This window comes from Sodiomyces alcalophilus (genome assembly GCF_042370955.1).
Source record: "Sodiomyces alcalophilus JCM 7366 unplaced genomic scaffold ACRALscaffold_1, whole genome shotgun sequence".
Lineage (NCBI taxonomy): Eukaryota > Fungi > Ascomycota > Sordariomycetes > Glomerellales > Plectosphaerellaceae > Sodiomyces > Sodiomyces alcalophilus.
This window is the reverse complement of record NW_027263532.1, coordinates 5,628,625-5,654,795: the sequence shown is the minus strand read 5'-3', so window position 1 is coordinate 5,654,795 and position 26,171 is coordinate 5,628,625. Positions and strand designations below refer to the sequence as shown.

The 26,171-nt window shown below is 33.6% G+C and overlaps 3 protein-coding genes, 1 non-coding gene and 3 pseudogenes across 7 annotated transcripts; 1 reads left to right on the top strand and 6 right to left on the bottom strand.

Moving 5' to 3' along the window:
* Positions 1–22: 22 nt before the first annotated feature.
* Positions 23–95, bottom strand: ACRALDRAFT_t21 (annotated as a pseudogene). The gene has a single exon. The product of its transcript is annotated as a tRNA-OTHER (tRNA).
* A 94-nt stretch (positions 96–189) lies between these two features.
* On the bottom strand, positions 190–262 carry ACRALDRAFT_t20 (annotated as a pseudogene). Its single transcript has one exon. The product of its transcript is annotated as a tRNA-OTHER (tRNA).
* Positions 263–345: 83 nt separating this feature from the next.
* Positions 346–418, bottom strand: ACRALDRAFT_t19. The gene has a single exon. It is a non-coding gene; the product is annotated as a tRNA-Glu (tRNA).
* An 8,038-nt stretch (positions 419–8,456) lies between these two features.
* Positions 8,457–9,195, bottom strand: ACRALDRAFT_2032096 (uncharacterized protein). Its single transcript, XM_071020696.1, has one exon. The coding sequence runs from the start codon at positions 8,753–8,755 to the stop codon at positions 8,519–8,521; it is 237 nt and encodes a 78-aa protein (XP_070880191.1). The 5' UTR covers positions 8,756–9,195; the 3' UTR covers positions 8,457–8,518.
* Positions 9,196–9,699: 504 nt separating this feature from the next.
* On the bottom strand, positions 9,700–11,487 carry ACRALDRAFT_2039644 (uncharacterized protein; the record flags this gene model as incomplete). The annotated part of the gene is made up of 4 exons (XM_071020977.1): positions 9,700–9,776; positions 9,867–10,120; positions 10,163–10,226; positions 11,481–11,487. The coding sequence occupies 4 exons, from the start codon at positions 11,485–11,487 to the stop codon at positions 9,700–9,702; spliced, it is 402 nt and encodes a 133-aa protein (XP_070880190.1).
* Positions 11,488–12,565: 1,078 nt separating this feature from the next.
* Positions 12,566–12,636, bottom strand: ACRALDRAFT_t18 (annotated as a pseudogene). The gene has a single exon. The product of its transcript is annotated as a tRNA-OTHER (tRNA).
* Positions 12,637–19,814: 7,178 nt separating this feature from the next.
* ACRALDRAFT_1059169 (uncharacterized protein) lies at positions 19,815–23,215 on the top strand. The gene is made up of 3 exons (XM_071015989.1): positions 19,815–19,953; positions 20,046–22,725; positions 22,794–23,215. Exons 1-3 carry the CDS (start codon positions 19,840–19,842, stop codon positions 23,135–23,137), a joined length of 3,138 nt encoding a protein of 1,045 aa, XP_070880189.1. The 5' UTR covers positions 19,815–19,839; the 3' UTR covers positions 23,138–23,215.
* Positions 23,216–26,171: the final 2,956 nt, after the last annotated feature.

Below are 26,171 nucleotides of genomic sequence, written 5' to 3'. Positions count from 1 at the left end.
CTTTAATACTAATTAAAAATAATGGAGGATCTGGGAATCGAACCCAGGATTATAACATGCAACGTTATCGTATTACCGAATTATACTAATCCCCTAAATATATCCGAAAAACGACTTAAACGTTTACGAAATCTCATTAGTATTGTTTAAGAATACCCTGTCTACCTATTCTAGTACTCGGATTATATTTAAGGCTAAAGTGAGTTGAATACTTATAATTACTGTTATGAGCAGTACACTTTACTAATTAAGCTATAGCCTCTATATGCGGATAAAGGACTTGCACCTTTTAATCTTGGTTATGAGCCAAGTATGTTACTATTACATTAACCCGTAATTTTAAATTAGACTAGGCGGGGTTTGAACCCGCGTATGTAGCATTGAAAGAGCTATGTCTTAACCACTTGACTACTAATCCTAAAAAGCCTAGTGCAAGTATCGTACTTGCTTCTATTGATTATAAAATAATTGTATTACTTTTATGCTAACCAGGCTATAAAAAAAAATGTAAGATATATTAATAAATAGTTATTTTTAAAATTAGTACTTATTATCTCAGGATCTCTCGACCTTTATAAATAAAGCCTATCGCAAATATTATAATTTAATGTAAGCCGTAATATTATATTACGATTATATATTAGAAATATCTTAAGGTAAGCTTCGTGCCTATATGCTTTTAGCACTTATCTTTAACTAACTTAGCTTTCCTGCCGTGCCTATACTATTTATTTACCTAAGTGAGAGTAATATCCCTTGTAAAATTTTTATAATTTATTAATATTGGGTATATAAATAACAGGTAAACTATAGATTAATAATTAATAATACTTAACTTTTTTAGAGTTAAGTTTTCCTGTTCCTTTCGTATAAAGGTTACTCCTTATTTTATTCTAACTCCCTCTAGAAGATAGAAACTATACTGTCTCACGACGTATTTAACCCAGCTCGTGTAACTTTTTAATCGACGAATAGTCGTACCCTATATAGTTTCTGTATCTATGAGGATAAGTTAAGCCGATATCGAGGTGCTAAACCGCGCACTTATTTTGTACACTCTTGCGCAAATTAGCCTGTTCTATATGTTATTATAATATTTATTTCCATTTTTCACAAAATGGTTCAGACTATGTCTTTATTTTTATTTATACTATACTATAAAATAATATTTTTTATTTACTACTTACTTAACCTTTTACTGTAAATGCTCTAATACGACGTTTTGAATTAGATACTGAATAACTTATATTAGGTTTATAATAACCTCTATAAGTTACTGTAGATAACCCTTTGTAAGAAGAGTCTATATTTTTTAATCCTCCTTTTTAATTTAATTTGAATATAGAACGATCAGCTCTATAACGTTTAGTTAATCTACCTTTAACTTCTAATCTTAGACCTCCTATATTTTTATATTTAATAGAATTAAATATTATATTTGATATATTAGTATAATCTTTATTTAATATACTATTTAATCTATTTCTTAATATAAGAGAATTTGCTGTATAATTAGTTGTTTTTTTTAATACCTTTTCTAAAGAATTAGGATTATCTTTATTTATTATTGATATTAAACTTAAATTTTTGTATTTATTTTCTATTAATAAAGGATTTTTGTTTTTTAAAATACTACCTTTTTCTACTATTCTATTTACTTTTGGTAAAATAGCTCTTTTTAATACACGTTTCAGAACACCTAAGATATTTGAATTTTGTTTTCTTATTTTTAAAGCTAAAACTTCAGTAAGTATATCAGTATTTAGAGTAATAGATTTTAAGTTTATTATATTAAATTCTAAACTTTTATTATATATTTTAGATAATATATTGTTTAACTTAGGTAAAAATTTAGTATTATTAAATTTAAATTTATTAAGGTAATAATTGTATTGATATTTTCTTAATAATTTTAATTTATTATAATATGTGAATTTTATTGCTCTAGTTAAATATAATTTTAAATATAAATTATATCAAGTTAAAGATTCACTTAATAGTTTATATTTATATGTAAATAGTCTTTTTTTATTATCTAAAGATTTAAATTTAGATAAAAGAAAATTGTTTTTATCCTCCTTTATAAATAAATTTCTTTCTTTTAATTTATTATTTAATTTAATTTTTCAAATCTTTAGTATTTTTTTATTTATATTTTTTAAGAATTTATCATAATTTTTTTCTAAAAGAGGTTTACCTATATTCACTGTATAAATAGTTATAATCACCTTTGAATTAGTATGTTTTGTTTCTATTTTACTTGCATATATTCTTCTTAATATATGACGCCTTTTTTTTAAACCTATAAACATAGAATCTATAAATTTATGATCTTTAAATTGTAAATTAAAATAATACTTAATTATTTTGTTTGTATTTATATTATTTACTGGAATATTTTTTATATTATTTTTATAATATGAATAAATAGTATTTGTTCACTCTTTAGATACTGGAGGTAAATATTTTATTTCCCCTGTATTATTATATCTTGTATTAAAAGGTATAGATTTATAATTATTATTTAAATTAGAATTAAAGAGATTAAGATTAATATTTGTATTTTTTTTCATTTAAATTAAATATATAAAATTATTTTTATCTTTTTCTTTTTTTTAGTATAGATAATAAAAATGTTGGGTGTTAAAAAGGATTATTGTTAGCATAACTCACCTTATAGTCGTTGAACGATTTTATCTCTTTTTTTTTTATGCTAAGATAAATTTCGCTTTAAATTTACTTATATTATAAGTAATTCTTGAAATTAACCTAATAAATTCTTAATAATTTTAATTATTAAAGGATAAACATCCCTAGCGTAGCTTTTCTAATAATCCTAGATCTTTCCTTTTTGTATCTTGTGATCCTATGCCCTGCTTACGTAACTGTAAGATTTGTTGTTAATTAAATAGTAAGGCACGATTTAGCCGTTGAGCTTTTTAAGTATTAAACATAATTATTCTTTAAGAATAACTAATAAAAATATTAGAATACTTATAATATTTTCTTATCTACTCCTATTTTCCCTATAGGTAAAATCGTACCTTTATAAAGTTCTTATCTTTATCTATACGTACCGTAAAAGATACTCTTATGGATAAGTTTAGAAGATTAAATATAGAAAGTGTATAGACACTTAAACTATATAAAACTATAAACAACGTTATAAATTTATAACTTATAATAAATAGACACTCCCTTTTACTCTTTAAGGGGTCTGTGCCCCATATAAACTGTCTCCTAGCAATATATTCCTTTACTAAGGCTATACTTATATAAATATAAGCCAGATTAGGTTAATCCTTAAAATTTAATTTTAAGGATTGAATCTGAAATATGACATCAGAATAAAGGATTCTCATTTTTATTTAATCAATATACCTTATAATCTCAAATTTATCAGTCATATCTTATAATTAGTAACAGTAAAGCTGTATAGGGTCTTCTCGTCTAACTAGAGGTAAACTGTATCTGCACAGTTATTATAATTTCACTGAGTTAATTATAGAGACAGCTGTTGTATCGTTACATTATTCATGCAAGACCGCATTTAACGGCCAAGGCATTTCGCTACCTTAGGACCCTCACGTTAAGGCCGCTATTAACCGGGGGTTCCGTCAACACTAAATTATTCCTAATTTAGTTATATCTATTAACCTGCCGGGATCGGGCAGACATCACACTCAATACTTAGATTTATCATCTTTCAGTAAAGTGCTTTGTTTTAATTAAACAGTCGTATAACACGATTTTATGCTTCTTCCTTTTTACCCGATATTAATCAGGACTAATAAGCACTCCTTCTCCCGAAGTTACGGTAGTTATTTTGCCGAGTTCCTTTATGATTGTTAGCTCATTAACGCCTTCGTATTCTCTACTAGCTTACTTGTAGCAGTCTCTAGGTACGGTTATATATTATACTATTATCGAACTATAATAATATATATTTTTACTATTTTTCTAGCATATTTTTTACTTAAAAATGTTGTTTCTTAGTAAAAAAAGATTTTCTTATCGTTAAAACCTTTAGGTTTTAAACTTAGAGGCCGTTACTTAATATTAACCATAAGCTTTAGGCGGAGGAATACACTAATAGATTTAACTATCCGGTATTTTCCTTTTTATTCGTTACTCATATCACCATTATCACTTGAATTATTTATTATATATATCTTATAAATATATCTTAATTTAATTCAACGTTCTGCTACCCTATATATTTTTTCTAATTAAAGAAATATATGGATAAGGTTTCGGTATATAGTTTAGATCCGTTAAATTTTCGATGCTTTTAAAACTTAACAAGCGCTCTGTTACGAGATCTTCAAATTATGGCTGCTTCTAAGCCTATCTCCTTATCGACTTTAATAAAAACCTTCTTAATTTCACTTAACTAATAATTTTGGAACCTTAACTCTTATTCTGGGCTGTTTCCCTTTTAATATATAACCTTATCATTCTATATCCGATAATTCAAGATTCATCTTTGCCATTCCGAGTCTATATACTCACCGATAAAATCTTCACGATTCCCCGATATATATAAATTAAAAATGTAAATTTTATAAATTTAATATATCTTGTCTGAGATTAAGTTCTGTACCTGCTAAGATGTTACTTAAATTGCCTACTGTTATAGGTTTCGTAGAAAACCAGCTATCCTGGTTAGTTTTGTCTTTTACTTCCTACTATAATTCTTCGGATATCTTTGTAACGATAACCCGTTCGGACCTTTATAATCCTGATTATGGTAAAATCACCAGGCTTCGGGTCTAACTTTAGACACTTTTCGTTATTTTAACGATTGGTTTACCTACGTTTGCACTCGTATCTAATGTTAACTTGGTGACCCATTATGTAAAAGGTACGTTCTTGCTTTCGCTTGAACTGCTTATAAAACTACTATTTCTAACCGTTCTCTTATGATACTCTTCACTATCGCTTATGTATTATATTTAGTCTTTGAGGAAGGTTCCCTATTAAATTCAAACAGTTTTTCAACCGTTTTACTTATTAGATAGACTGCTCTATTTTAGCTCACGTTAATAATAGAATCTCTTTTGATTTCTTTTCCTGAAGTTACTAAGATGTTTCAATTCACTTCGTTAACTATCTAATTTCTCTTAGAGTTTATATTTCTAACCTTATGTTTTATTAAAAATACTATATTAAAGATTTAACTTAATAAACCAAAAGTTATAGTTTTTTTAATTAATAAATAAGGGTAAATAAATTAGACTCCTTAATATATAGCTTAGGTTTCTATAATAGTCTCTTTATATACTTTATATTTATATAAATATATTTTCTATATCTATTATATTTCTATAAATTCTTAAAAAATATAATTTTATGTAATATTATTCTTAAATTATTTATAAATACTTTTTACTATTTATCTAGGTTTTTTGTAAATAAAACTATTATATTACCTAAAAACAAATTTAGACTGACTTTGATTTCTAATGTACTTATCCATAGCAAAAATATATATATTTTTGAACAAAAAATCAAATCATTCTAAGAAATAATGGGATAGTTAGTATTTTAACCCCCCCTAAATCTATTGACCCTTACCAAAACAATCATAGATTGTTAAGAATTGAGGATTTAAATAGAGTTTACTAAATTTAGTGTGTAATAAACTTAATGATGTTGTATCTAACGAAAGATTTAAATTAGGCATTAAAGCTCTAACTTATTTAGCTTTATTATACTTGTCTTTATTTACTATTTGAATATTAATTCTTGCTATATAAAAAATGGTCTAATAAATATAGATTTAGTTTCCAAATAACTTTGTCTTACTGTAATAAGGTAAGGATCAAACAACAGAATAGGTAATCCTACCTAAAAGAGTTAATATTATAGCGATATTTTTTAGATATTCATTAATTTCTTAATCTTCTTAAAATCATTATGTATAATATGATGTATATAACTTACTAAAAGAGAAATATCCTTATTATTAATTAAAGATTTAGTATCTTTTTCTGATTTAGAATATCATAGCTCTTTTGATTCTAATACAGGCTCTACTAAATATAAGCTATCTATAATGTATTTTTTTTCTTATCTAATTATAATTTAATTTTTTTTTTATAAAAATGTTTATGTTAAATAAATATATTTTTTAAATATAATTTAATATATTTTACTTTGTAAAGGTAGACTAATAAAGGCGTGAGGTTTAGGAGGGCTAGATAATGCTCACTCTAAACTTAGTGCACTTCTATTTAATAAGGCTTGTAGAGTATCAGTATAGAATTCTACAGATTTTTAAGGATTTCTACTTGCAGGTTTAGCTTCAACTAATTGTACATATATAATATATAAGAATAGTCAAGCAGCTACAACACTAATAATAGATCTAATACTACTTATTAAATTTCATCCTGTATAAGTATCAGGATAGTCACCTATTCTTCTAGGCATTCCTTATAACCCTAAGAAATGTTGAGGGAAGAAAGTAACATTAACTCCTATAAATAATATTCAGAATTGTATTTTAGCTAATACCATATTATAATTTAGACCTAATATTTTAGGTACTCAGAAGTATTAAGCGCTAAACATAGCAAAAACAGCTCCTAGACTTAAAACATAATGGAAGTGAGTAATAACGTAATAAGTATCGTGGAATGCTATATCAAGTGCAGCGTTAGCTAAAACAACACCACTTAATCCTCTTATAGTAAATATAAATACAAATCCTAAAGCAAATAACATAGAAGGTGTTAATTTAATAGATCCTCTATAATATATGGCTAATTAAGAGAATACTTTAATTCCTGTAGGTATAGTAATTATTAAAGTAGCCGCTGTGAAATAAGCTCTTGTGTCAACATCTAATCCTACTGTATACATATAATAACTTTAAACAATAAATCCTAATATACCAATAGACATCATAGCATATACCATACTAATATATCCAAATATTGGTTTTTTAGAACTTGCTGAAATAGTTGTACTTATTATACCGAATCCTGGTATAATTAAGATATAAACTTCAGGATGTCCAAAGAATCAGAATAAGTGTTGGAATAAAATAGGATCACCTCTACTAGCTGCTTCGAAGAATGATGTATTAAAATTTCTATCTGTTAATAATATTGTTATTCTACTAGCTAAAACAGGTAAAGATAGTAAAAGTAATATAGCTGTTATAACTATAGATTACCCGAATAAAGCTAAATTATGTAATCTTATACCCGGAGTTCTTATATTAATTACTGTAGTTATAAAGTTTATGGCTCCTAATAAACTACTTACCCCTGATAAGTGTAAAGCAAATATTGCTAAATCTATACTAGGACCACTATGACTTTGTATACCTGATAAAGGAGGATAAAGAGTTTAACCTGTACCTGCTCCACCTTCTATTAAAGTGGAGAAGATTAATAATAATAAGCTTAGAGGTAATAATCAGAAACTTATATTATTTAATCTTGGGAATGCCATATCAGGCCCACCTACTATTAGAGGTAACAAGAAATTTCTAAACCCTCTAATTAAAGCAGGCATAACTATAAAAAATATTATTAATATAGCATAAGCTGTTATAATACTATTATATAATTAGTTATCTGAAATATATTGAATACCTGGTCCACTTAATTCTATTCTAATTAAAACAGAAAAAGCTGTACCTAATAAACCAGAAAATAATACAAAGATTAAATATAAAGTACCTATATCTTTTGCATTAGTTAATAAAAATCATCTTTTAATTCCTATTGTTATTAAAGATTTTAATTCTTTTATTAGACCATATCTATGAATATGCTCACTCTTATTTTCTAACATTTATTTTTATAAACATTTAAAATTAAATACTCTTCTTATAAAAGTATTAAATACCTAGAAAAAAGTGTATCTTATAAAAATAAGTTTATAAATATAATCTTTTTTAAACTCATTGAATTATTTTTTATAAGATTATATAGGAATCGAACCTAGGACTTAAGATTTGTAATTAAAGTGTAAAACTATTTACTTTATAATCTTTAAAGGATAATATAAGTTATCCTTCTTTCTTTAGAACTTAAAGTTGTGGTATTACTTTAAGTTCAAATCTTGAAATTCTAAATTGAACTATATTATGATCTATTGACATATTTCTCTAAATTGTCTAATACCTAAATTATATAAGTTATTAAGACTACTTAGATAGGAAACGTAAGTCAGATCTTAATAAGTAAACTAGAACATTTTCTAATAAACTAACAGAAGGCATTATAATAACAAAGTATGCAAAGTAAAGAATTGTACTAACTTGCCCTAATTCTATAAATGGAGATTTAATATGTTTAGCCCCTAATTGCATTAATATTAAGAAATTAGCTATAAATATTCAGAAAGCTATTTTACTTAAAGGTCTGAATTAGAAACCTTTTGATTTACCTAAATCAACGAAAGGTAAAGCTAATATAACTAATATAGAAGCTAATATAGCTATAACTCCTAATAATTTATTAGGTATAGATCTTAATATAGCATAGAAAGGTAAAAGATATTATTCTGGTACTATAGCAGGAGGTGTTTGCATAGGGTTAGCCATTATATAATTATCACTATCCCCTAATACATTAGGCATAAAGAATACAAATAAACTTAATACAAATATAAAAATAAAGATAGTAATTAAATCTTTAAATATGTAATAAGGAGCAAATGGTATTCTATCATAGTAACCTGGAACACCTAAAGGATTACTTGCTCCAGCTGTTTCATGAATAGCAATTAAATGCATTAAAGCTAATGCAGCTAATACAAAAGGTAAAATAAAATGTAAAGCAAAGAATCTGTTTAAAGTAGCATTATTAACAGAGAACCCTCCTTAGATAAATTCAACTATATCTTGTCCTATTTAAGGTACAGCACTTATAAGGTTAGTAATAACAGTTGCACCTTATAAACTCATTTGCCTATAAGGTAAAACATAACCCAGGAAACCTGTTATTATTATTAGTAAAAAGATTACTGTACCTATTACTCATGCTAAAGTTCTTGGTGCTCTATAAGATCCGTAGTATATACCTCTACCTATAAGTAAGTAAACTAAAAAGAAAAATGCTAATACTATATTACTATATAAATAACGGACTAATCATCTATTATTAATATCTCTTATAATATGTTCTATAGAGTTAAATGCCTCTGCTACACTAGGGTTATAATGCATAGCTAAAGTAATACCTGTTACTATTTGTATTACTAAACATACTCCTAGTAATGAACCAAAATTTCATATATAACTTATATTTATTAGTTATGAATAATCTATAAGATAAGCATTAGCTAGTCTTAAAAAAGGGTGACTTTTAAAAATTCTCATTTTTTTTTAAAGGTTTAATAGTTTGTTTATTTATTTAAAATTTAAATTTAGAATATAGTATATTTAAATTTTCTTCTTTACTTAGTCTTTTATTTAAATAATAAACTATAAATAAATAAATAATTTTAAATAGATATTCTTTAATAGTATCTATAATATAATATATATAATAAATTAAATTTTTTATAAAAAGAGTGGAGTTAATCTTTTTTTTTTTTAGATAAACTTTCTTCTTTTTCTTTTTCTATAAATCTTTTAGTATCTGCTAATAATAATAAATTATCTTCTTTTTGTTGCCTTTCTATCTTAACTATTTCTCTTTTTATATCCTCACCTATTCACTTAATTTCAGTATTTTTCTAGTCTTCTAAACCTTTTCTATAGTTTATTTGTTCTGCTGTTAATTCACTATCTTCTCTTTCGTTAAAATCATTATCTCTAAGTTAATTATTTATACTAGGAATAACAGTTTTTTGTATATGCTAAGAAAATAATCTAGCTAATTTATTATCTATTACACGTTTACGTTCTTCTGCTGCTTTTTCATATCTAGCTATTATTTCTTCCTCAGATAGTTCTTCTTCTTTTTTATCTTTAGATTCTTCTAATTTTCCTTTATCCTTAGATACAGTAGAATCTCTTTCAGGGTTTTTCCCTTTATCCTCTTTTTTATCGTCTTCCTTATTAAAAAGAAATAGATTATTATCATAGAAGAAAACATTTTTTATTAACAAAATAATAGCAGATATTAGAACTGAAAATATTAATTTATTAAGAAAACTATAAAGAGTTTTAGTTAAATTAGAAGGCATTAAACTTGACTCTAAAGTAGTAATTTTTGTATTACTGATATTTGATAAATTAACGAAAGATGTATTGAAAATTACTAATATAATAACAGAAAATAATAATATTAAAAGAGATAGATCTAAATTTTCCCTTAATGAGTTATATATAAATATATATAATATAAGTCCTATTAATATATATAAGGCATAATTTATAATAATTCCTTTATTTAAACCAGAAATAATTTTACTGATTTTTAATAAAGTTTTTTCTAAACCATAAGGTCCTAATATTTCTATACTTCCTTTATCTAATATTTTTATTATTTGACCTCCTATATTTAATACTAGATTTACAATATATTTATTATAAAAGAATTCTACTAAGAAACGTTAGTTAAAGAATCCGTATATATAGTATCCTAAATTAGATAGTTTAAAATTAACAACTAAAATAGGTAAGAATTCAAAATATATTAAAGATATTATTATAAATAATATTGTATAAAAGAAAGGTAATAATTTAAATAGTACGGGTACTCCGAATTCTGTATCTATTAATATTTCATAAGTAGGATGAATAAATATACTATTATCTATAAAGAATCCTGAACCTAAACCAATGAAAAGATCTTTAGTTATAAATCCAAAATAGATAGAAAAAATAGCTAATACCACTAAAGGTAATATTAAGAAAATATCTCCTTTATAACTAGTATTTTCACTATTTAAATTATAATATTTAGATAGTCCATTAGGGTTACTTAAAAAGGCTAAGTATAATATTTTTACAGAATATAACGTAGTAAATATTACACCTATAACAGCTATAACATATATAGCTACACTACTAAATTCATATTAACTATAAGCAGATTCAAGTATAAAATCTTTACTATAAAATCCTGTCATAAAAGGGAAAGCTACTAAGCTAAGACTAGCTATTAATATAACAGAATATGTTAAAGGTAAATATTCTTTTAATCCTCTATATTTTCTTAAATCTTGGTTATCCCCTACTCTATGAATAACTGCACCTGCTCCTAAAAACAGTAATCCTTTATAAAAAGCATGATTTACTAAATGGAATAATGCTATATTATAAGAAGATAAACCTATAGCTATAACCATTATACCTAACTGACTTATAGTAGAGTAAGCTATAATTTTTTTAATATCTTGTTGGAATAAACCTATAAGAGAACTAAATACAGTAGTTATAGCACCTAATCATAAACATATTAATAATATAGTAGAACTATATTCAATTAAAGGTGATGAACGTATTAATAAATAAACACTAGCTGTAACCATTGTAGCTGCATGTATTAAAGCAGAAACAGGTGTAGGACCTTCCATAGCCATAGGTAATCAAACATGAAGACCTAATTGAGAACTTTTTCCTATAGCACCTATTAATAAATATATTCCTATTATAATAATAGTATTTTTATTAATATATGGACTTAATGAAAAAGCTAGAGTATAATCTAAATTACCTAAAGATCATAATATAGCAAACATTCCTACTGCTAAAAGTCAATCACCTACTCTATTTGTTAAGAAAGCTGAAAGTGAACTTTGGTTAGCTGTAATTCTAGTGAATCAGAAACTAACTAAAAGATATGAACAAACTCTAACACCTTCTCACCCTACAAACATCAATAGATAATTATTAGCTGTTACTAAAATTATTATTATAAAAGTAAATAAGCTTAAATAACTAAAAAATCTTTGATTATGAGGATCACTACTTATATATCCTATAGAATAAATATGAACTAATGAACTAATTATTAAGACAGGTATTAACATAGATACTGTTAAACTGTTAAATTGGAAACTTCAAATTATATTAAAAGACTCACTATTTATTCATTTAAATAAATGTAAGAATACAGGACTATTATTAAAACCTACTTTAAAAAAGGCAATAATAGCCAATATAGTTGTTATTATTATGCTAGAAGACGTTAAAAAACGAGCTCCACTAACACCAACTACTCTACTAAAAAACCCTGAAAATATTGAACCTAATAAAGGTAATACAATTATACTTAAATACATTATTTATATTCTATTGCTATACTTCCTCTTAATCTATAAAAAGCTACTAAAATCCCTAAACCTATTGCGGCTTCAGCTCCTGCTACAATTATAATATATATAGCATAAGTTTGTCCTATTATATCGTCCATGTTTATAGAGCTTATTAATATTAAAAAAGTTATAGATACTAACATTATTTCTATAGAAATAAGCATTAGTATAATATTTTTTCTATTAAATACAAACCCTAAAACTCCGATTAAAAAAAGTACTAATGTTAAACTCATATTGTTATATTTTATTTTATCAAATTATTCGGTAATAAAGTTGAATTGTTCAACTATATTAATAAAAAGTATTATAGTTATTATATAATACAAATATTACGAAGGGTATATGAGACTTGAACTCATAACTCAACAGCCGTATTGCTACTCTTTACCTTTAAGATAATACCCTTTAAGCTTTTTAAGTTCGCTCTATTATATATAATTTCTAAATATCAATGTTGTCAAATAACGATGGCATTTCTGTCATCATATTTTCTTGTTCAATAGTAAAATCTACAGGAGATAAATAATTTTTTTCTTTTTCTGGCCCAAGAAGTTAATTACCGCTCTTATAGATACAGGATATAACTATTACGTAGCTATAAGCGAACGTTTTATAAGGTCCCTCCGCCTCCTATTAGTTATTAAGACTAGAAGACCCCTCTCGGGGTTCTCTAATACTATAGGGTCCACTAAGAGCTTAGGTATCGCCGTATACGATCTTAAGATCGGTGGATATATATAACGACTATTCGCTTATATAATACCAGGATTAGATTATAACGTGTTCTTAGGGAAACCCTGGATAGAATATAACGATATTACTTATTATATAAAGAGGCGTCGCCTTTATTATAGAGTGGCCCGGATTAATATCCGACTATAAGGCGAAGCAGAGCCCGATAATATCAGAGTAATTCGTGGAGCTTAAGTAGTGACCGGATTAGTATTCGCCGGTATTATATATCGGTTATAAAGAAAATAACGGCTTAGAAAGGAGGAACTCGCGCTTTACGTAATTAGTATTAAGGATATCGATAAAGCCCTTTACGGTAAGTCCCCGGTTAATCCTCGGAAGTATATCCTGGAGGAGATCCTATAATAATTTCCCGACTTATTCTCTGACTTATAAGCGAACCGCCTACCCCCTTATCGGCCCGGAGTCGATTACGAGGTGAACCTTATTCCGGGGCCCGACGGTAAAGAACTAGAACTGCCCTGGGGCCCCCTTTATAGTATATCTAAAGAAGAGCTGCTGGTTCTGCGGAAGACCCTTACCGATCTAATCGATAAGGGGTTTATACGAGCTAGTAGCTCCGCCGCCGGAGCCCTAGTTCTATTTATAAAGAAACCAGGAGGTGGGCTATAATTATATTACGATTACCGTGCCCTAAATACGATTATATAAAGAGACTATTACCCCCTTCCCCTAATTATAAAGATACTCTGAAACCTAGAGCGAGCTAAGTAGTTCACGAAGCTTAATATAGTCGCCGCTTTCTATAAGATCCGAATAGCTGCCGGCTATAAAGCAAGGACTATTTTCCGAACCCGATTCGGCTTATTTAAATAGTTAGTATACCCCTTTAGACTAAGTGGCGCCCCCGTGTCCTTTTAACGATATATTAATAAGACGCTATAGCGCTACCTAGACGATTTCGTTATTACTTATATCGATAATATCCTGATCTACTTAAGCGGATCCCTCCGCGACCACGAGAAGAAAGTAAACCTGGTTTTATAATCGTTAAGCGACACGGGATTAACGCTTACCTAGCGAAATACGAGTTTAGCGTAAGGACTATAAAGTACCTAGGATTTATAGTTACCGCCGGTTAGGGTATTTTATATAACCCTAATAAACTAAAAGCGATCTAAGAGTAAGAAGCTCTGACCTTAGTAAAGGGAGTCCGAAGCTTCCTAGGCTTTATAAACTACTATCGTATATTTATAAGAAACTTCGCTTATATCACGGCGGCCCTAATACGATTAATAAAGAAGGACTAAGCGTTCTCCTAGGGTCTCGACGAATAAGCCGTTTTCGAAGAAGTTAAGAAGAGGTTCTAGAAGGAGCCGATCTTATAATAATAGGTCTTAAGTAATAAGACCTTCGTGGAAACTGACTACTCGGGGTTCGTACTAGGAGGTGTATTAGTTTAAGAAGACGAATAAGGATGCTATTAAAGAAAGGCGAAGCCGTCACTATGCAGAATGGCTCAGGCAGTGTGATCTCGGACAAGTCTTCGACAACAGGAGTGCTTAAGACCACGAAGTGCATATAACCAAAATAACACATATAACAAGGAGACCTTTAGAAAAGGTTCCTGGAGGTGCGCGCTGCTCTAATCAGGGTAACGTAGCTTAAACGAAGTGAATATAATAAACATAGCAAAACTTAGGGTTAAAAGGATAATAATTATATAGGATAATAAGTATCCTCTGTGTCTAGGTAGCGTCGCCATATATATATAATATATAAGATAAATGAAAAAGCGCGCGTCTTATAACGTTACGTAACGTCCTAACGATATAGCACTGGGTTCCGAACCACCCCTTTATACTATTATATAGTCGCCTACTATTCGCGGCGACTTATAGCCGCTAAGTATAACTACCCTATTTATAATAAAGAGATATTAGCGATTATAAGTTACGTGATATATTAAAAAGCCGAGCTCCTAAGTTATAGTCGCTTTATAATCCTATCCGACTATAAGGCCTTAGAGTACTTTATAATAAAAAAAATACTTAATAAAAGATAAAGCCGATAGGCCGGCGAGCTAGCTTAGTTTAACTTTATATTAAAATACTATAAAGGCGTTAATAACTATACTATAGATACTCTCTCGCGAAGAGAATAAGACGAACTAAAGGACTTCTCCGATAAATGGGAGTAGGCATAGTATATATAGTTAATCCTAGAGACCTTAATCCCCTAAAGATCCGCCTCCTTTACGAGAACCTATAGGTATTTAAAGCCGACGACGAACTATAACGACTATAGGATATCACGGCGAAAAAGGATACCTAGTACCGTTAAGCTATATAAGCCGTATCTAAGGGCGATTATTAGTTTCCTCTCTTATTAGGTCTCTAAGCCTAGATTACCGAATACGGGACCACCTTATAAGGACTATTAATATTCCGAGACCGTCTATAGGTACCGGGAGCTTAAGAAGAGAGTATATTACGAACATAAGTAATCTAATCTATACACGACTCTATAATCGGAGGCTACCTAGGGCTAGATAATATAATCGCCCTTATAATAAGATGCTTCTTTTAGCCAGGAATAAATAAAAATATACGTAGGTTTATATATAACTATGATATCTATAACTAGAGCTACGCGTAGAGGAACGCTAAATAAGGCCTCTTAAAACCACTCCTGATTCCTAAACGAATAAGGAGCGACCTGTTAATAAAAATTATAATAGATCTGCTACCCGTAAAAGAGAAGAAGTGCAGGTACTTATAGGTTATAACCGACCGGCTTATAAAGGTTATTACCCTTAAAGCGATAGACTTTATAAAAGTAAAAGCTTATATTAAATAGTTCCTATACTATTACTTCCGGTTTCATAGTATACCTTATTTAATTATAAGCGATAAAGGTTCTAACTAAATAAATCGCTTTTAGCGATACTTCTATAAATTAGCTAGAATTAAATAACGATTAAGTATAGCATACTATCCCTAGACCGACGGCGCCACCGAATAAGCGAATAAAGAAGTATAGGCGTACCTTTAAGCCTTCGTTTACTATACCTAAGACGATTAGGATAAGTTACTACCCGCCGCCTAACTAGCATTAAATAACCGGGAGAGCTTTACTACTAAGATAAGTCTATTCTTCCTAGAATATAAATACCACGTCGACCCTATCTAGATTTATAAAGAACTAAGTAGCGATGCTCGGGATCTTATAGCTTATAACCTGCTCCGCCGCCTCTAAGAAGCTATAGAGTTCGCCTAAGTCTTAATAGTAGCTATATAGCTATAATAGGAAGAGTTAGTAAATAAGCGTTATATCCTTACTAAACGGTTCCGAGAAAGCGACCTTATATAACTCTTACTCGCGAACTATTTTACCCTATAACCGTCGCGTAAATTAAGCTAGCTATACTAGAAGTATAGGGTTACTAAGGTTATTAACCCGTATATTATAGAACTAAACGTACCTTTAAATATATACCCGAGGTTTTATATAAACCTCCTATAATATATAAGCAAAGACCCGCTTCCTGGCTAAGTCCTATATAACCCCTAACCCGGACCGATTTATAACGGTCTAGAAGAAGATAAATAGATAGTAGAGGAAATCCTGTGCGCTAAGAATAGGAAGGTAGGCAGAGGCGTGGTAAAAGAGGCGTTAGTAAAATAGGAGGAATACGCCTAGATATCCTAGGAACCGACGGAGTCCTTATAAAAACTAAGCGCCCTAGCCCGCTATAAAGAGAAGTATAGTCTAATTAAAGTTAATAACTGACTCTGCAAATATTATAAAAAGAAGAAGGGTTATAGGAAAGGCGGTAAGGATTAAATAAAGGTTAGAATAACAGTAATACCGTCTATATTAATTAAGTCAGGGCGGATAAGCCCCGCCCCTAGCTACCGGGTTTAGGTATCGAGATTAATATCGTTATAAGCGTCCTCGCGACTAATAACGCTTTCTATAATAACAGGAGACGATATAGACGCCGCGACCTCGGCCTAACTATCCGTCTTCTTTTCTTTAAAGGACTTAATATCCTCTACCTCGACGGCTATAACCTCTATAACGTTCTTAACTACCTATAAAAACCGATTAAGCCGGCGTAGGCCTTCTACCCCTATAAAGGTAATCGTTATACTAGGAATAAGCGTAATAATAATAGGAGGCGCCGCGATAGGTATAGGTCTACCTACCACGATATAGGAGTCCCCGCGGGGGAGGGGGGCGGTAATATATACCGATAAGCGAGGCTTACTAGCTCCCGAGTTAATAAGCGTCGAGATAGGCTTATCCTCCTATAAAATACTAAAAGCCTTTTTTAAGACCCCTAACACCTTTTAGAAGGCCGAATAAGCCGCTACGAGCGCCTTTATCGCCTTAGGTCTATAGAAGGGGTTATTATTAACTACCTTTACTGTCTCTAGGAGTACTGCTAATGGACTAGCTATCCTAGGCGGAGGAGGAAGGTATTTATAACCGCCCTTTAAATAGTTATAGTATTTAGGGTCGGCTAACCTCGCTCCGGGTCCTAATTAGTCGTGATAGCGCCGCCTATCCTGGCCGGAAGTAACTACCTTTATATAAATAAAGCAGAAGTCCTCGCGGGTTCCTTTAGGAGGATGTTTTATCCTATAAGCGCGCTTTATAGGGCTCTTAACTACCGTAGAAGTATCGCCTATAGAACGCTTACCCTTAGCCGTATCGGCTCGGGCTAGCTAGGCGCGGCGGTCTATAGCCGAGGTAGGAGTAATAATCTCCTTACTAGCCGGGGCGGGAGTAGGTGCCTCCTTACTGGTATTATTATTATTATTATTATTAGCCCCCTATATTATATATATAAGATAGTAAATATCGCGCGAGGCTTATAAGAAGAACGAGAAGACGTACCTTAGAGGCCGGAGATAATCCTAGAAACTTAAATATCTTTTAGGGAGAGAGATAATAGGTTAGAATAATAACATAGTGTGCGAAGGGGTAGTGGGCGATAGAAAACGTACTGCTAATAGTAAAGGATATTATTAAAGAAGAGAAGAAAAATAGAACCACGGAGGTAATAGTAAAGTTAGTATTATTAATATAAGCGAGTTATATAGTTAGGGAAGGTACGTATATCGGTTCCTTATATAGAAGGAACGACCCTATACTCCGCCTACGAATAATAATAATATCCTTATATAAAACATTAATTAACCTTATAACTATAAAGAAAGCCCGCCTTAAGCGCCCTTTACTAAATAAAAGGGTTATTTAGGGTAGAAGAGCTACTAGAGGTCGTTATTTAATCGATAAAGAGGCGTTATTTAATTAAATAATAACGCTTTACTAACACACCGAAAATCGACGGCTTATTAAGGGGAGGAGGGGGGTAATATTGCGGGTTAACCCCGTGGAGATAATCCGGTAGAGCACCGGATCTTCCGACTAATTATATCGCGCGTCTAGTGGGTCGCCGTGATATTATCTTTAGGTCGTAAGCGCCTATAGAGATTTCTCCTTTTCCTCCTTTTCTCCTTAGCTTTAGATAATTCAATTATTCGGCCTTACTCTATAAACAACTTATAACTAGCCGCTTATACTTAGTAAAGTCTTCTTCGCGTTATATAATAGACTCTTTATTAAGTAATATATAATATTATATTATATAATAGATTTTTTATCCTGGCTTATAACTTATATCTTTATATTACTAACTACCTATATTAATAATTAGATATTTAAAATAGGTAAAATTGCTATTAAGATATATTCTTTTATACTGCTAATTCTACCGCCTATAACTATAAGGTAGTTATAAATACTGGATATTAATAGTTTAAAGAGTATTAACTAAGAGTATTTTAATAATAGTTATAAAGTAGTTAAATTAATAAGCTAGATTGATATTATAAGTTACTTGGCGGATATAGCTTTAATAGGTCTTTAAGTATATAAGACGCCTAATTATTTTATAAATAATATATATACAATTAGTTATAGATCTATTAGCTTTAATTTACTATATAGAATAATCTAAACTGCTAGAAAAACTCTGCCCTTAATCCTGTAGTAGATCATATATATCTAATCCGGAACGAAATAACCCGTTCCGTTCCTGTTTTAGTTAAGTATACATAATAATAAGTACCGGTATCCCGGAGAACCCTGTCCGGTATCTGATATAGGCCTTACCCTTTTAGGATAGATTACTAAGGGATATTTTCGTATACGAAATTAGACTCTGGGCGTAAGGTCCTAGTATATCGTTAAGTTATATTATAGTATACGAAGTAGTGGACACGCTTAAGCACTTATATATATCTCTTAGGTATCCTCCTAGCTAAATATAAGTCGGATTCCTAGTATATATATCCCGGGACATAACAGGCGCCGGCCAGCGTGTATCGTATAAATAGTATATATAAAGTTAGCAGTAGATCTATTGATTTAATTGACTCTGTTAATATAATTGACTCTGTTAATATAATTCACTCTATAGAAGAAGGATTTGATCTACTAGAAGATCAGGAAAAACTCTGCTCTTGACTCTGTAGGTGACTCGTATATACCTAATCTCGGTACGGAATAACCCGTTCCGTCCCTGCTTCGCGACTCTATGATGTACCGGGACCTTACGCCCAGAGTCTAATTTCGTGTCCGAAAATATGCCTTAGTAACCTATCCTAAAAGGGTAAGGCCTATTATGCCAGATACCAGACAGGGTTCTCCGGGATACCGATCCTCTACAACAATTCTCATTGCCAGGTGGGGCCAAACGTACTGATTAGATAGCAGAGCAAAAAAATCATGACAGGAAATGAACTATAGTCAAAGCCGCCTTGGCCAAAGTCGCACTGATTTTATGTTGAGGTACTTTTCTCCCTCTAACACAGTTTGGCGACAGGAATTCAGGCCGTTACAATGCCCCATACATCGAGCGATCAGGGCCGCCTAGTGAAGCGCCAGAGATTCAATGTGGACATCGATCCGCCTTGTCCTCGCAGTCCTTCGTCGCGTGTCTTTGCGCCGTTTCGGGTATGGCTGACTGCGTTTCTACTTGCTTGTTGTCCCTATTTTTCTGAAATATCTGCCCTACGCGCTCAACTCCATAGCTAACAATCCTGAAGACAGTGGGCCTTGTTTCGCCAACTAACGTGCCATTTACCTCAATTGCCCTTGGTACAACTACCTTCCAGATTACCACTTCCGTTGGCCGTGCTTTACAGTCATACGACCTGAAACGGGGACTCAACTTAGTTTTTGTTACTCGACCCCAGACGCCTGAGAAAATAACAGCCGTGTATGCTTGGAAAGAGAAGATTTTCGCTGCCTGGGGAGACCCTTCGAATGGTGCGAAGCATGGCATATGGGCTTTCGAACGAGGCAGCAAAATTGCACACCTCAGACTCCCGGACGACATCAACCAGCCGATCCAACAGATTCTTGTCTTTGGATCCTGGATAGTCGGATGTGCGTCGACACGCCTCGAAGTCTGGCGAACAGACACGCTCCAGCATTATACTACGTTGCACACAGTGGCTACAAACAAAGGCGGCAACGAAATCACTGGCGGCATTGTAAATATGCCCACTTACATCAACAAGATTTTTGTTGGTCGGAAGGACGGTCGCGTGGAGATCTGGAATGTGAGCACCGGGAAACTCGTTTACACCATCTTGCCCCTGTCTCCGGACTGTGGCTCCGTTACCTGCTTACGACCGGCGCCGGCTCTATCACTTCTGGCCATCGCCTACTCCAAAGGTCTTGTTGTAATACACAACATTTTGTCCGACAAGTCGGTAATTCAGCTCAATGCGGGTCAAGAAGACCAACCGATTTCGACCATATCCTTTCGGACGGATGGCAAGGGGACTGGTATGGATGGACAAAACGATGGTGTCATGGCCACCGCAACGGCTTCCAGCGGTGACGTTACGTTTTGGGACCTTAATCAAGGCGGAAGAATTCTAGGAATTCTCCGGAGCGCGCATAACCCACCCACTGATGAAGGACCACTGGGTCGAGGAGGTTTGAGTAGAATCGAATTTCTCCCAGGGCAGCCTATCCTAATCACTGGTGGACTCGACAATTCATTGAAGACTTGGATGTTCGATGAAGTTCCCTTTTCGGCAGTGCCACGAATCCTCCATCAACGGAGCGGGCATGCTGCACCAGTGAAGTGCTTGCAGTTCCTGCCATCAGATTTTGACGGGTCCGATGCCGGCAACAAATGGATTATCAGCAGTGGCGAGGACCGTAGTTTATGGGGCTGGAGCTTACGGCGAGACGGACAAAGCACCGAACTCAGTCAGGGCAACATCCGAAGAGAGGCCAAAAAACGTGGCATTCTATCTACAAAGGCCTTGGCTCGCGGTCCTACCACTACCCTTGAAGATCTCAAAGCCCCTGAGGTCACTTGTATTGCTACCTCCCTCAACCGAGATGGTGGCATTGGCGCCATCCCAGGCAAGCAGCCGATCTGGCAGAAGTGGAGAGATCGCAAGGGGCACGCCGAAGCCGAAATTAGTGGGATGACAGGCTGGGAAAGCGTGGTTACTGGCCACAAAGACGATCCGTTCGCTCGCACATGGTTGTGGGGCAGAAAACGAGCTGGGCGATGGGCTTTTCCGACAAGTGACGGCTCGTACGTTTCTACCGTCGCCATAAGCCCATGTGGAACATTTGCCCTTGTCGGCTCCGCCGAGGGTGCGCTCGACATGTTCAACCTGCAATCAGGCATTCATCGCCAGCAGTTTCCTTCGGGGATATCTCCGTCTCAGGCCAAGCAATTTGACACACAGCAGTTCAAACAAGCAGATAACATGAGTCGACTTGACTCTAGCCTCGGAGTTTCATCTTTGCCTGGAGCAGGACGACACACAAAGGCCATCACGGGCATCGTTGTGGATTCGCTTAACAAAACGGTCGTGTCTTGCTCCCTGGATGGGCAGGTCAAGTTCTGGGACTTTGTAACAGGAAGGCTGGTACAGCAGATTAATTTGACCTCGCCAGTCGCAGTTGTGGCAAGCCGGTACCACGCAGCCAGCGATTTGGTGGCCTTTGCTTGCGCCGACCACTCGATCCGTGTTCTAGATATGGGAACTAGAAGAACGATACGAGAACTTAGCGGGTCTCGAGGGAAGGTGACCGATTTCTGCTTTTCTAACGATGGAAGGTGGATCATTGTGGCATCCGAGGATTGCCTTATCAGAGTTTGGGACCTTCCCACAAGCCACGTAATCGATGTCATTCGCTTGACTACGCCTTGTGAGTCGTTGTCTATTTCTGCAACTGACGAGTTCCTGGCCGCATCCCTGCGTGGTGAGCTCGGTATTGCCATCTGGACAAACAAGTCTCTGTTCAAGCATATTCCAGCTGGACATATTCCCGAGGACATTGCTTTTGCCGCCGCTCCCACCACATCGGGAGAAGGCAACCAAGGACTCGTGGAAGCAGCTTTCAATGACAATGTCGTCGCGGAGGGGCGTGATACAGTCGTAACACTGCCTGTTGACCAGCTCAGTGCGGACATGATGACACTCAGCCTTGTCCCACGGACCCAGTGGCAGACACTTTTGCATCTGGATCATATTAAAGAACGAAACAAACCGACCCAGGGTCCTATCACAGCGGTCGAGGCGCCGTTCTTCTTACAATCTATGCAAGGAGCGAAGTTCTCTGGCCAAGAGAACAAGCCAGGCGGAGTTGACGCGCCGGAGACCACGTCCAAGATCACCAGATTGGAACGAGGGCGTTTACAAGAGTTGTTCACCAATAGGCTCTCCGAAGGGGCAGCTTCTGGAAATTGCAAGTTTGAAGCCGACCTTCCCAGTCTCAACTTCTCGGATGTCGGACTCATGACTGACTTCTCTTAGATTACAACTTTATCCAACACTTGAAATCGCTTTCGCCTTCGGTGGCCGATCTCGAGCTCCGGTCCCTTTCTATTGGTGATGCCGGTGATAACGAGTCAAATGGCTTGCTACATTTTCTTCGAGCATTGACGAGCCGTCTCCAAGAACGTCGCGACTATGAGCTTTTGCAGACGTGGATGGCTGTATTCCTCCGGTTACACTCTGACGTTATCATGGGAAGCGAAGGGTTGCTACGTGCCCTACGGAAGTGGAAGTATTTTCAGGAAAGAGAGAGTGAACGGTTAGATAATCTTATAGGTTACTGTGGCGGGGTTATAGGCTTTCTTAGAAGCCCAAGAGCATAGCCTAACACTATATAACCTATTAATGGGTGAATTATATAGAGGCCCGTTATTCCGGCTATATCACTTAGTTATTCCGACTATAATTCTTATATAAACCTATATTTTTCCTTTTTTTTAGGGTGAGGATAATCCGACTGGGGCAATCGGATATTCCGACTGGGGCGGTAGTGATAACGCCTGACGCCAGCCGCCAATACTTCCTTTGGTACCTAGATACTTACAGACACGTACAATCAATTAAGCGTATCGTCGGCGTCGCTACGATTAATTAAGCGTATCGTTGCTACGATTAATTGAGTGTATCGTTGCTATAATCCATTAAGTGTATCGTCGGTATCGTCGCTACGATTAATCGAGCGTATCGTTACTACGATTAATTAAGTGTATTATCGGTATCGTCGCTACGATTAATTAAGTGTATCGTCGGTATCGTCACTACGATCATTAAGTGTATCGTTGGTATCGTCGCTATGATTAATTAAGCGTATCGTCGCTATAATTAATTAAGTATATCGTCGGTACCGTCGCTACGATTAATTAAGTGTATCGTCGGTACCGTCGCTATGATTAATTAAGTGTATCGTCGGTACCGTCGCTATAATTAATTAAGTGTATCGTCGGTACCGTCGCTACGATTAATTAAGTATATCGTCGGTATCGTCGCTATGATTAATCGAGCGTATCGTCGGTATCGTCACTACGATTAATCGAGCGTATCGTCGGTATCGTCACTACGATTAATCGAGCGTATCGTCGCGACGATTAATTGAATTGTATATGGAAGTATATAGGTATAGGCGGTGCGAGCGGGCGGGTGTTACCGGCTATTAACATAGGACCCTAGTCGGAATATCCGATTGCCCTAGTCGGATTATCCTTACCCTTTTTTTAACTAATTAAGTACTTTTTTATCTAATTATATAGTTACTAAATCGATCTTCGAGCTTAAGATTAAGGGACTTAATAGGGAGACCTTATATTTTAATATTAAGACCTTATACGTAATAATTTTATAGGGTAATAATAAAGCCGCTACGCTCCCTAAGTATCTTATATAATCTATATATATAGCTTAAGAAGGTACTTTTAATTAATATTTAAATATATAGTTATATATTATAATACCTAACTCTATAAAATATTAAAACACCTAAAATACCTAAAAAACCTAAAACACTACGATATAGTCCGTGATATAATATAACTAACGATCGAACCTATGGCTCCGAGCTCCTAGAGGGATTCTTTCCTTCTAATAAGCAGGCCTAATAAGCCCTTATCGTCTACGCTTTTCTAAACGGATATAGTATTATTATCTATAATCAGTATCCGAATAGTAGAGCGCTGATGCGTATCACCTATTATTATAAGAAGGGTAAGGCGCTAGTAGTTTGTAATAATGTATGAATCTAAGCGCCGGAAAGTAACTACTTAGATAACCGTCTGCCCTTTTAGGGTTAATCTTCGTCTTCGCGGAAGTAGCTAGGCTATTAAAGCTATCGTTAAACGCGGCACCGGCGAGCCACGTAGCTATAGCTATAGGTGGATTAACCCTGCCACCTTTTACTAGTTTCGGCTATAGGGACTCGTGTTATTTAAGGATAAGATTATTTCTAGGGTGAGGATAATCCGACTAGGGTAATCGGATATTCCGACTGGGGTGGTAGTGACAACGCCTAACGCTAGCCGCCAATACTTCCTAGATACTTATAGACACGTATAATTAATCCAGCGTATCGTCGCTACGGTTAATTAAGCGTATCGTCGCTATAGTTAATCGAGCGTATCGTCGCTATAGTTAATCGAGCGCATCGTCGCTATAGTCAATCGAGCGTATCGTCGCTATAGTCAATCGAGCGTATCGTCGCTATAGTTAATCGAGCGCATCGTCGCTATAGTTAATCAAGCGTATCGTCGCTATAGTTAATCGAGCGCATCGTCGCTATAGTCAATCGAGCGTATCGTCGCTACAGTCAATCAAGCGTATCGTCGCTATAGTTAATCGAGCGTTACGATTAAATAAGTATATCGTCGCTACGATTAATTAAGTATATCGTCGGTATCGTCGCTATAGTCGATTAAGCGTATCGTCGCGACGATTAATTGAATTATATGTGGAAGTATCTAGGTACAGGCGGTGCGAGCCGGCGGATGTCACCGGCTGTTAATATAGGACCCCAGTCGGAATATCCGATTGCCCTAGTCGGATTATCCTCACCCTATTTCTATATAGAATAGTGGTATCTATCCCCTCGAGATTATAACGATACTCTGAAATTCTAAAGATCCGAGTAAGGCGTTAAACGTTAGTTCTACTAATATCTAAAACCTGCTTACTCGGTATCGCTATAAAGAGGTTACTAGAAGGACTCTAATTCACTAGCTCTATAATATACGTTATCCCTCTTCTTATTCTTATTATCGAATTATATACTAATTTCTTAGTAAATCGATATAAAAGATAACTTCTTTTACCGCGATTATCGTAATAGCCTTAGTCGGATTAAGTCTCTATTTATGATACTAAAATCCATAATCGCCTACCTACGTTAACCGCTGGATATCCTCATAATCGATATTAAAACAACGCGCTAAAGCGGGGTGTTAAGGATCATTAATAGCCGCGAAGACGTCGGCGAGACCGTCTAGAGACAGGAAGGCCTCGAGAGCTTATAGACGATGCTTATAATCGAATAGGCGCTAACCCTTTATCGCTAAGTCTTTAATAAAAGAAATAAACGATTTAATATCACGAAGGTCGCCTTTATAGGGAGGACGGGTTTAGTCTAATAATGACAATCCTTCGGCGTCGTTAATACGGCTAAGACAGTATATAAAGTTAATAGTTATTATAGAATATAAGGACGAGATCATATCTAGAACTAATATTTAAGCCAACTAACTATTAAAATATAGCTAAGGGATCGATAATAGAGAAGACTTATATTCTCCGCGGAGAGCTTTTTCTCTTCGCGGTCCATAACGACCTGAAACCATTTATAGGTCTTAGAAATACGCGTATAAATATAACGCT

What these genes read in the sequence shown, in the direction of transcription:
- ACRALDRAFT_2032096 (XM_071020696.1), bottom strand. Translation starts at nt 8,755, where the DNA reads ATGCATTTAATTGCTATTCATGAAACAGCTGGAGCAAGTAATCCTTTA.
- ACRALDRAFT_1059169 (XM_071015989.1), top strand. Translation starts at nt 19,840, where the DNA reads ATGCCCCATACATCGAGCGATCAGGGCCGCCTAGTGAAGCGCCAGAGA. An exon ending in GTGTCTTTGCGCCGTTTCGG is followed by an intron (nt 19,954 to 20,045) that starts GTATGGCTGACT and finishes ACAATCCTGAAG; the next exon opens with ACAGTGGGCCTTGTTTCGCC. An exon ending in AGGGGCAGCTTCTGGAAATT is followed by an intron (nt 22,726 to 22,793) that starts GCAAGTTTGAAG and finishes GACTTCTCTTAG; the next exon opens with ATTACAACTTTATCCAACAC.